Below are 12,704 nucleotides of genomic sequence, written 5' to 3'. Positions count from 1 at the left end.
TAAATAATATTTTTAAAAAATCCAGAAGGAACGAAGCCAGAATTCTAGAACCTATGAACCTATGAAAGAGTTTGCTGGAGTACCAAGAAATAGTGGATTGTTAAAGTGCTCAGATACCACTGAACTTTCCAAAGCTTTAAGGGTGCCTTAGAAATAAAATGTCTGTGAAAGTCAAGAAGGTTCATTTGGCAGAGTGAGAGAGAGAGAGGAGTTACATGAAGGGATTTGTAGGATCTAGACCAGCTAAAAGAACAAGTGGCTATCAGTCGGTGTTCAACATATCTTGTCAACATATCAACTGATTACCAAAGATTTTGAAGTTCTATCATATAGGCATGGTGACAGTTCTAGTTTTAATTGAGGAATTTTGTAGTTCCTGAGCCTTGTTACAAGTCACTGTCAAGGGGTAATATTCATTCCTAAGGGGTATGATTTGATCATGGATACAAGGGTCCCAGTAGCAGAAGGAAGTCCAAATAGGTGGACAGTTTGGATTACAGAGCCTGGCAAGGAGTTTCAAGGATTCCAATTAGCTACCCAGAACTAGAAGATGTCTATTGCACACTGGAACTCAAGCTCTTCTGGAGACAAGAACCAAGGTCCAAATGATCAAGTGACCCAGAAAACCAAGTGAATTAGTAATTTTTCTACACCTCTCTCCTGATTAGGACTAAAGATAAGAACCAGAATGGCCTACCAGGTCCCAATTGGCCCTACTGTCTACTTTCCTGCATCATCTTGCAATACGACTCCCACAACTCTCCACCCTTTTCTCCTTTTGGTTTCTCAGATATGGCAAACCACCACCTCTCAAAAGGGTGACACATACGACTTTCCTCTATCCAGAAAGCCTTTGTCCTGCCTTCTCTGGCTTAGTTAAGACCTAACTTTCATCAGATCTCCACTCTATTTTTACTTTCTTCTCAGGCTTCCCTTGCTGGTAGATATCACATACATTAGTACATTTCAATTTTACATTTGTGGAATTCTAATTAATGTTTATCTCCCTCTTTCAGATATAAGCTCTATGAAGGCAAGCCTCATGTCTTTTTGTCTTTCTTATTATTGTATTCTCAGCACTTGATGAACAAATAAATGTAGTCCAGAACATGAAGACTGAATCAATGTGAAAAAAAGTATTCTCTCACCAATAAGCAAAGTAATGCAAATTAAAATGGTGAAATACTATACTTACTGATTTTTATTTTTTTAAAGATTTTATTTTATTTATTTGACTGAAAGAGAGAGAGAGAGAGAGCACAACCAGGGGAGTGGCAAGCAGAGAGAGAGGGAGAAGCAGACTCCCTGTTCAGCATGGGAGTCCAGTGTAGGGTTCAGTCCCAGGAGGCTGGGATCATGACTTGAGCTGAAGGCAGATGCTTAATCAAATGAGCCGCCTAGGCACCCCTATTCTTACTGATTTTTCTGAGATTAAATACCATTGTATTTCTCCCTGGCTTATAATATGTAACAATATTGTAAACATCTAGAGATTTTTTAAGAAATTTATTCCATTAAAAGCCATCAAGTAATGAATATTTATGAATTTCACTATCAGCTTCTTCCCAGTATGTTTCCTTCTCTTGCTAAAGCATGCAGTTCACTTAAAAAGCACTCATTAACCACCTATTCTGTGTCAGTAACTAATAATTTTGCTGAACAATGGAAATAAGGCTTAAAATTACTATAGAGATGCTTTTTTTTTAAATGTGTAGTTGTTTTCAACTGTCTCTGTAGGAATTCTGCAGCACTGTTAAAAATGAAACACCCTTCTCAAATTTTTCTCAAGTTAACTATTTTCCAGTATGTATATATATATTAAGGAAAACTTGGTAAACCTTCCATCTGAAACCCAATGTTCAGATGGACTGAACAATACCTATTAGAAACTCCACACCTATGTTGACAGTGACCTAAAAGGAGGCTCAGGAGCTGTTTTGAGGTGGTCCCTCCTCAAAGGTGGTGTTCTCACAAAGGAGGCAATAGATAAAAGAACATGGATTTTGATGCCAAGCACATCTGTGTTCAGACCTTCATTCTATGACTTAGGTCTCTAAACTTTACTTTTGTAGTCTGCAAACTGTGGCCATTTAAGATAACTTTATAGGATTTTTGACAGGATGAAAAGAGTTAACTCACATTAAGTGCTTAGCATGGTGCATAACATGCTCAATAAACTCTCGTATTATCATCATTTCATCACCATCAACAAACACATTCTTTATTTTGGCTTTGGGACTGGGTGCTGATTGTATTTTTTGGATTGTGAAATAATGCCATGATGTATATAGATTGGAAGGACCCTAGATTTATGTGGGATGATGAGTGTTACATGAAAGTAGAATGTTTTGAAAGCTTATTTATTTCACTCTTAAATTCAGATGTCATATGATATTTTAAATGTTTGAAAGAAGATTTGTAGCATCTTTGAATACTGGCCTTATTTTGTCCCCTGTAACATTGATGAAATTGTTTCCTTATCCACCAATATTTTTTTCTTCCCCCAATAGGTGGGCCGCAGCGAGCCAGAGGAAGTGTTATTGGAAATATTAATGATGTTGAATTTGGAATTGCTTTTCTTAACGCCACAGTAACAGATAGTCCTGCCTCTGATACTAGAATAATACATGCCAAGATTACCAATGTACCTCGAAGTCTTGGTAAGCCTGTTTGCTTATAAAAGTTGTTAATAGCCTCTTCTTTTTTTATAAATTTATTTTTTATTGGTGTTCAATTTGTCAACATACAGAATAACACCCAGTGCTCATCCCATCAAGTGCCCACCTCAGTGCCTGCCACCCAGTCACCCCCACCCCCCGCCCACCTCCCCTTCCACCACCCCTAGTTCATTTCCCAGAGTTAGGAGTCTTTCATGTTCTGTCTCCCTTTCTGATTATTTCCCACTTATTTTTTCTCCTTTTCCCTTTATTCCCTTTCACTATTTTTTATATTCCCCAAATGAATGAGACCATATAATGTTTATCCTTCTCCGATTGACTTATTTCACTCAGCATAATACCCTCCAGTTCCGTCCACGTCGAGGCGAATGGTGGATATTTGTCATTTCTAATGGCTGAGTAATATTCCATTGTATACATAGACCACATCTTCTTTATCCATTCATCTTTCGATGGACACCGATAGCCTCTTTTTTTATAAAAAATTATATACTATTCTTCACTTATTATTTCTGCTTAAAGCTTCTAGACCGTGCTACCTCTAAATGATCTGTATGATAGTCCTTAGTTCTGTCCCAATAGTAAATTCTTAAAGACAAGTGAGATACTGATACTTATTTTGCTCTTTTTCAAGATTATTTAGGATTCATCCTTATAAGTAACAGGCTTTGAAGATAATAATAGCAATGGATTATAAATATCTCTCTTTGTCACCTTATTTATCCTTTTTTCTTTAGGTCCAGCAATGAGAAAAATAGTTTCTATTCTAAATCCTATTTACTGGACAGCAGCAAAGGAAATAGGAGAAGCAGTCAATGGCTTCACACTCACCAATGCAGTCTTCAAGAGAGAAACTCAGGTGGAATTTGCAACCGGTTAGTTGAACTTAATATTTTATTACTATAAAAAATGATTGCCTTAAAAGTTGCTGGTTAGAAAAATACATTTATATATTCCCCCAGAGAATAATTTTAAAGTTTTCGATGTAGTCTTATCATAAATGATATAAGAGCAATTTCATATTTCCCTGTAAACTTTTACTGACATGGATCTATAAGAGCCCATGTGTTTTCAAACAGTATAGTGATTTTTATACCCCAAAAGTTTTTTCTCATATTTTCTCTTTAAATCCTCAGAGAGAGTTTTAAAGGCTAAAACAAAGCAGGAAAATGAGTCATTGCTATTAAGACTTGTCTATGAACCTGAGGTTTGGTTAGGATACCTTATAGGGATTTTTTATCAAAAAGGTGGAAGTAAAAAATAAGCAAATCTAAGGGCTTTTCACTTTACATTTAGTCTTAATAAATATGTGTTAGTTATTCATGGCCCTTCCTGAGGGCATACATATTTTTATTGACTTTCATTACAAGCCTCTTCAAAAGTGAAGAGCCTCAATGGTAAAGAAGAAGGGCTCTGTAAAGAAGAAGGGCTGAGGAAAGGGCTTTAATCAGCCCAGAAGACAAGTGGGTCTCCTCATGATCATTTGCTTACTAAAATGCCCCTTTGCTGCTTTTTGAAGCATCAGAAAGAGCAAAGTCCTGTGGCCAGACTTATGGTATTGCCAGTCTACCTGGTGAAGCTCCCTGTCCATTCTCATAGATGATCTATTTTTGCAGAACTGTCTTGCTATTGCTTGTGAGTTTAATGTGTAGAATCCGGGTCACCTGGTTGGCTCAGTCAGTAGAGCATGTGATTCATGAGTTCAAACCCCACACTGGCAAGGAACCACTTAGCAAATAAAATATTAATAAATAAGTAAAATGTAGAATGCTTCACATAATAATATGCTACATTTTTGCCACAGAGAAAGAAGCTTTACATTCAATAAGCCTAACTCTTTAATTCACGGACTAAGTAATAATTTAATTCTTTATGGTCTATGCTTATTGAAGTTTGAAGTAAAATAACATAGCTGAACTGATATGTAATGTCAATCTGCTCTGTACTTACACAAACCATATATTTTTTGCTGTTAAAATGAATGAATTGTAATTCCTAGGAGAAATCTTGCGGATGACTCATATTGCCCGGGGCTTGGATTCTGATGGTGCTTTGCTTCTAGATATTGTTGTGAGTGGCTATGTCCTGCAGCTTCAGTCACCTGCTGAAGTCACCGTAAAGGTAAAAAGTCAGGATAACATGCCTTCACTGTTTATTGGAGTAATGGTAAGAGTAGAAACCAAAGATTCATAGAAAGAGCATGGAGACCTTATATAGTTTCCCTTGTTTGCTCAGAGGAATATCTAAACCACTAAAGTTAGAAATGCCTAGCTTGTCTTTGTATAGAAATCTTCAGGAATAAGTCTTTACACACTCTTACTGGTTTTATTACCAGTAATACTTACTGGTTTATTACTGATCCTATTTACCAGGACCAAAATAAATGCTATGCTGATTTAAGTCATTTGTTTATTATTCCACATATAAAAAGAATACAAACTGTTACACAAAAGTTTTTGTATATCACCCATAAAAGTATTTCAGAAACTAAAGAATGGTAATCACCCTTTCACATCCTTTCTTTACTCCTGACCTACGGCTTTGAACTATAAACTTTATTTATAGCTACAGTTGACCTTTGAACAATGTGGAGGTTCAGTGTCTGCTCCCCTGGGCATTCAAAAATCACTTATGACTTTTGGCTCCAAAAATTTAACTATTAACAACCTAATGTTGACTAGAAACCTTACCGATAATGTAGTCAACATATATTTTGTATGTCATATATATTATATACTGTATTCTTACAGTAAAGTAAGCTAGGGAAAAGAAAATGTTAGTAAGAAAATCACAAGGAAAAAAAAAAGAAAATCACAAGGAAGAGAAAATACACTTAAAATACTGTACTGTATAAAAAAAAAAAACACATATGATGACCTACACAGCTCAAATCATGTTGATCAAGGATCAACTGTGTATATATATATATAGCCCCTTAGCCTTTATTTTCCTCATTCTGCATCTCATACTACCCTCAAGAAAAAAAAAAAAAAAAAAAAAAACAGAATAAGCCATGCTGATCTTCCATTCTATACTGTCTTCCTTAGGATTACACAGAGGACTACATTCAGACAGGTCCTGGGCAGCTGTATGCCTACTCAACCCGGCTGTTCACAATTGATGGCGTCAGCGTGCCATACACATGGAACCACACCGTTTTCTATGATGATGCACAGGGAAGAATGCCTTTCTTGGTAGAAACACTTCATGCTTCCTCTGTGGAATCTGACTACAACCAGTTAGAAGAGACACTGGGTTTTAAAATCCATGCTTCAATTTCCAAAGGTACTTTGGGTAAAGGAAAGTCCAGATCATTTTTCCATTCAGTCCTTTCTAAAAGGGTGAAAGTAGGGTGCCTGGATGGCTCAGTGAGTAAAGCATGTGACTCTTGATCTCAAGGTTGTAAGTTCAAGCCTCACATTATATGTAGAGATTACTTAAAAATAAAATCTTAGGGAAAAAAAAGTATTTAACCTAAAGAAGTGGGGGTGGGGCAAAAGAATTGCATCAGTGCCATTCAGAATAAGGATATTAGGGCACAGATTGAATCTACTGATACCAGGTTTTCATGTATGTTGTCCATGTTTTGTAAGAGGTAAAACCCTATGATAAAGCGAATCACACTGGAGTTTTAGTGTATTTGGATTACTAATATGCTTCTCCCTATAACATGGTGGAGTTACTGTTCTAGATATGCAGAAAGGTTTAAAAAATATATCCTCTGTCAGAATGATGTTTTCTTTGGGTGCTCAAGCCCATTATTCTTGTTATGACTCAAGGAATTTTTTTTTAATTCCTTAAACATAATGTAAAAGTATATCTCAACCTAAACTAGTAAGAAAAAAAAGTTTCCATATTTTAAAAGCAACTTTTAAAAATTGTGCAGCAATAATCAGGGTTCCAACTGTCATTTCTTATTACTAGACATTATAATTTTTCAATTGCTCTTCATTTTCTAAGCATAGTTCTACAACTCTTGATCTCAGTGGTCTTTAATGCTGTGTAGTTCTTTGATGTATCTATACCCTAAGATCTCTTTCGATCATAAGAGGCACCCAAATAATCAGCATTCCATGTTCCATGAAGTTTGATCCCAGGAGATACTTGCATGTGGCTATTTTATAGACACTAAATATTTTAATGTCTTTGAACTTTGAACTTTCAGCTTGTATTAGTACAGTAAAATGATTCATTCTGCCCTTTGTTATTTGCTAGCTTTCTTAAAATAGATCCAAGTAGATTTTAAATAGCATCATTTTGTTTTATCATGCTCAGAAGATACACTAAAAACTCATTTTCACCATTTACTCTTGTTTTCATCACTCATGCACATGACTGTTTTCTTCATCAGCACCTATCAGAACTGCATCATTGAATTTTAGATCATAGTAATCTAGCAGAACCTGTTCACATTTTTTTTTGATGATCATAGATTCATGAAGCCTCACAGCCGGTAAGCCCCCTAGCCTCACACCATCTCCACTCATATGTTGCTACCACCACCTCAGTTTACTCTTGTCATGCATGTTCCAGTCACTGGGACAAAGGAAAAGAGCCACTGGAATGAAGAGTTATATTTCTCTTCCTTAATACTGCCCACTTTTCAAGGATGACCTGTTTCTACTTTCTCCAGTACTCCATATAATTAAAAGAAGATAACTTTGCATAAGATTTTGGTTAAAAAATGAATTTATACCATCTGGGACAAGAAGAATTAAAAATATTTTTTAAAGTCATGTACACCTTTTAATCATGTAAATTCTCTAAGCCTTTGAAAGTCTTTGTGTGGGAAATATGGATCTCACAATAGAAGAAAACACACTATGGGATATTTATAACCCTTTACTATTCTTAAACACTAGGATTTTATGAGTTACATCTGATATCTGCACATTTGTTTGCTGAGAGGTTCCTGTGAATTACGTTAGGTACTTAAATTTTCTTTTTAAGTAACCACCAGGGGGCAAGCTTGCATTCTTGGTTGCTTAACCAGCAAGTTCTTTCTCTTCTATATTGTGTCTAGACTAGAGCTATGTTACAATGCAGTTAGAAACACCTAAAGAGCTTGATGAAAGTTCATATTTCTAGGCTTAAAGATTTTGGCTTAGCTAGTCTAAGGTTGGGCCTGGAAGTCTGTATTTTTAACACCTCCCCTAATGATTTTAATGTACCTGGTCTGCAGGCTGGCATTTGGAAATTGCTGGTCAAGTCAATTCACAAACATAAATCAATATAATTTTTTAATTTTATATCTTTAAAATAGAATGGATTTTTAAAAATAGAATTATAAAGTATATTTATATTTTACAAATTAATCAGAGGGCATCAGAAGCAATAAAGGAGAGAGAAATTTAACTACAGATAAGTTTTTTAAAACTTCTTCATGGGAGACAAAGACAAAATTGAGAAGTTAAAATATATACCAAGATTGAATATTTGCTTTGTACATTATAGACAACTATGGTTAACCTTAATATGTATGAGGCTTTTAAAAATCAATAAGAATGGACTTCTGGCTAACTCAGTTGGTAGAGCATGTGACTCTTGATTTTGGGATCATGAGTTCAAGCCCCACATGGGCATGGATCTTGCTTTAAAAAAAAAAAGCACTGGTGGTGCCTGGGTGTCTCAGTTGGTTAATAATCTGCTTTAGCTAGGATCATGATCTCCAGGTCCTGGGATGGAGCCCCACATAGGGTCTGTGCTAGGCAAGGAGACTGCTTCTCCCTCTCCCTCTGCCCTACCCCCTCCCCCTCCAATCATGCCCTCTATCTCTTTCTCTCTTAAATACATACATACATACATACATACATAAATACATAAATAGAACTGTTAAAAAATCAATAAGAAAAAGACAGCACCCCAATAAGAAATACATAAAGGCTATGAACAGGAAATTCCAAAGGAAGAAATAATAATGACAAAATGAATGTGAAAAACTGTCTAACCTCACCAATAAGCAAAGAAATACAAATTAAAACAATGAAGTACCATTTTCCAATTATCATTGTCAGAGATTAAAAAATATGATAACCACTCAGCACTGGACAGGTATGGGGAAATGAACAGCCTGATTCACTGCCATCAGGGGCTAATTCGTGTAACGTTTCTGGAAAGCAGTATCACATCTTTGTAGTTACCTCATTCCGGGAATCTGCCCTAAGAAAATCACAGATATGGCCAATAATAAATATCCTAGAAGCAAGAAGTAAGTATGTAAATAGTGACATAGCTGTATGATAATTCTTAAACAGTCATTAAAATAATTTTAAAGCAATTAAACATAGCTCAAAATACTTGTTGAGTGCTGTGTACCAGACATTGTTCTAGGTATTAACAATAAAACAAAACAAGTGACAAAGAAGAATATGCATAGCATAACAATAATTGAAATGCAGTACACAGTATGATTTAAACCTGGGCTGCCCACACCGTGGTGATTATAAGGAAACCATTATTCTGGCTAAAAACACAAATTCCCAGGCTTCTGCTGACTGGGATAGGGCCAAGGAATCTATATTTTTAATAAGCTCTATCTTATAATCAATAGACTTTGACAGTCATTAGTCTCTAGGGTGAAAGATCCTAAATTAACTTTTTGAAGCATATATTCATAGAAGGAAAAACATCACATTATTGGTAGTAGCTGTCCCAAGTGACAAAGTTACGAGGAATTTTATACTTTTCAAAGTTTCTACACTTATTATACATAGTAATAACACAAAAAATATTTTGTAATACCCCTGCCCTATGTCTAAAGGAAAATCATAACTAGTATAATTCAAAATAGCTTACTTTATAACATAAAGAATAAATAAAAGGTTACAGTTTATAACCAAGTATTATGTATTTCAGTATGAAAATCTTTAGACATTACTATAACTGGAAGATAAGAGAGAAGTATTCATAATGGCTGAACCTATATATGTAGGTCTCCAGTGTGATTTTTTTTTAACACTTAGTAATTCTTGGTAATGTATTGAATAAAACCATGTACAATCAACCATCATCAATGTATATGACAGTTGTATTCCTGGAAAATTCACTGTATATTTTAATCACACAAAAAAATGTTTAATATGTGGAAGATAGGTTCTAGCCTCCAGTAATTACACACAACTTTCTCGCTTCCATGAAAATCTTTCAAGGCAAGGGACAAATCTTCATCTTGCATCATTATCCCACACATTGCATTACTATAAAACTTACCCTACGGTCTGCCCCACTCACTAAATTTTAATAGGCCTTTCTATCACCAAAACAACGAAAGTCTCTCTGCAAAATATCCCAAATGTTACCTAATAGAAGATATCTCCCTTATTGAGAACCTAAAATCTAAAACTACTATCAGATAATAACTTATCATATGACACATTTTTTCCACAATTATAGCCCCCAACGCAGTGCCCTACACAACATATACTGGTTGTGGTAGGAATGCATAAATGAATCAGTGAATAAACAAAAATTAAGCATGAATTATAATGACCACCTGAGTTGTATTCTTGAGATCAGGGGCTGAAAATTACTTGCATCTATATCCTAAAATCTAAAGTAGGGGATCCCTGGGTGGCTCAGCGGTTTGGCACCTGCATTGGGTCCAGGGTGTGATTCTGGAGACCCGGGATCAAGTCCCACATCGGGCTCCCTGCATGGAGCCTGCTTCTCCCTCTGCCTGTGTCTCTGCCTCTCTCTCTGTGTCTCTCATGAATAAATAAATAAAATCTTTAAAAAAAAGAATTATTCTAAAAATAAATAAATAAAATAAAATCTAAAGTAATGCCTGGACTGCCTCCATAAAAAGCACCTAAAACATTAATAAAAACAACCATGGTTTTATGCATTTGGAATTGAAAGAAAATCAAAGATATTTTCTCAGAGATTGAATATAAACTGAATATACAATATGAATTAAATAAAATTTCCTTCAAAAGAAATTTATTATATTAATGATTGTCTTTTAGTTTGTGTGCGTGTGTGGGCACACATATATTACTTTAGTAACTCAAAACGTATTTTATATAAGTTTCTACAGTTCAATAATGTTTGAAAAATATTTGCTAAATTGCTTAAACCAGTCAAGGCAGAGCTATTTTCTAAGGAAAGAGATTCCCTAACTAGTTCATTTATTTTTGTTAATATGTTTGTTTCTGACATATAACTTCAACCAATATCCCTGTTTCCCCTTGCTTTGACTACATGGGAAAGGAAAACATTGAGCACACCTAGGGGACTTTGACTCAAATGCTTGACATTGCAAATGGAGGAGATCCACAAAAGGAGAGAGTTCCTTCATTAGAGTTTCTGGTTTACACTGGCATGAATTATTTAAATGGCTTGAAAATAATCCTAATCCTAGAACAGAATGAATAATGGCTAGTGGAATAGGACTTTGCCTGTGGTTATGCCTGGCATACACATTGGTCTTGGATCCTTTTTCATTATCACAGAATGGTTTTATTTCATTTTCTTTTGATTAATATAAACAACTTAAAGAGAAGATCTGTTTCCAATAGTTGCTTGCCAACAATTTCTGGACTATGATTCATTTAGTTCTTGGTTGGGGAACAAGGAAACGTTTTCCATTCCTGCTTGTTTTCACTTATTGCTTTTGTTGTATGATGTTTTCCATCTTTAGCATATCTTCCCAGGGAAGATTGTCCTGGAAAGAAACAAGGTGCTAACATTCTAACAGGTCGGTTAATTTTGCTTTTCTCTTTGTGGTAGGAGATCGCAGTAATCAGTGCCCCTCTGGATTTGCCTTAGACTCAATTGGACCCTTTTGTGCTGGTAAGAATGGGAATAATACATTGTTATTTTTCTAAAAAATGTTAGTAATGGAATCAATTTAATGGACATCGATTGCCATGTTACTAGGTATTTAATTGTCACAACAATCTTATAAGTGTCCCATTTTACATGCGAGGAAGTTGAGATGCGAAGTTAAGTGGGGTGCCTAAGATCACTCAGCTATCAAGTGTCAGAGCTAGATTTGAATTTAAGGTCACTGCAAAGCCTGTACTTTTAATTTGACAGCAGTAAAGTGTGTCAGAGATCATGACCAAGTATAGAGGTGGAGTGAGCACAAGGACAAAATACTGGCCTCTGGTAATTTTTATGCCATGGTTGTGAAACATAATAATAATCCAACTCCCAATCACCTAACCCTAGAATTGCTCAGAGGATAGGGCACGATATGCACCAAGGACCACTGACTAAGCCAGCCTCATCCCTTCCAAATACTCATGCAGGAGAGTCACAGATAAGCAAACAGCTGAGTAAATGACTGGAGGAGCTCAGGTTTGCGTGTACAATGCCTCTTTTGGGTAGGCAATGTAATCTAGTATTTAGTGGTAGAAAAGTGGTCTTTAGAAACTAGTGTATGCCCAGGTTCAAATTTCATCTCGGCCAATAATGACTTGTGTGACCTTGGGCAATTTACTTAACCTCTTTGTTCCTCCAGTTTATCATGCAAAATGAAGATGGTAATAAAAAATATCTGTCTCCTAGGAATGTTGTGAGGAATGAGTTAAGGTAGGTTAAAAAAAATTTAGATCACAGGTCATCTTGTTGTTTTAGAATGAATTTAAACATCTAGTCACTATCCAAGATAATTTGGGGACCCAAAGTTAATTTTTGCTTAGTGTTTCTATTTTGTGGCTCTTAGAGAATTTCCTGTTACTTTGATTCAATTCATTGTCCTCCATAAGCGACTGTTGTATGAACTACTATTTTCATGGACTTTAATAACTCTTAGAAAGCGGGAGAGTTTACCTACTAATTTGGCCTTTCTGTTTTTTGTTTAAGATGAAGATGAATGTGCAGCGGGGAGTCCCTGCTCCCAGATCTGCCACAATACCGTGGGAACCTATTATTGCTCCTGCCCAGAAGGCCTCACCATAGCTGCAGATGGAAAGACTTGTCAAGGTATTCCCAAAGCTAGACCTAATGGACATGGTCAGGCAATGGTCACAGGAAGCTCAGGCCTAGGAAAAGTGTGGTAGAATGATGCTCTTCTTTTCCTAC

General features: G+C 35.7%; 1 protein-coding gene across 3 annotated transcripts in view; it reads left to right on the top strand.

Annotated features, from left to right (window-relative positions):
* The window catches only part of HMCN1 (hemicentin 1), a 454,683-nt gene that overhangs the window by 419,978 nt on the left and 22,001 nt on the right, over positions 1–12,704 (top strand). For all 3 annotated transcript variants that reach the window (XM_055319154.1, XM_055319153.1, XM_055319155.1), the window contains exons 94-99: positions 2,511–2,660; positions 3,416–3,553; positions 4,678–4,799; positions 5,726–5,963; positions 11,406–11,468; positions 12,486–12,605. In XM_055319154.1, coding sequence (XP_055175129.1) covers positions 2,511–2,660; positions 3,416–3,553; positions 4,678–4,799; positions 5,726–5,963; positions 11,406–11,468; positions 12,486–12,605 — 831 coding nt within the window. The remainder of the gene's footprint in view (positions 1–2,510; positions 2,661–3,415; positions 3,554–4,677; positions 4,800–5,725; positions 5,964–11,405; positions 11,469–12,485; positions 12,606–12,704) is intronic.

The sequence above is a fragment of the Nyctereutes procyonoides genome, unplaced genomic scaffold (assembly GCF_905146905.1).
Source record: "Nyctereutes procyonoides isolate TBG_1078 unplaced genomic scaffold, NYPRO_anot_genome, whole genome shotgun sequence".
NCBI lineage: Eukaryota > Metazoa > Chordata > Mammalia > Carnivora > Canidae > Nyctereutes > Nyctereutes procyonoides.
Note: the sequence above shows the minus strand (reverse complement) of the source record. Positions and strands in the feature narration are given on the sequence as shown.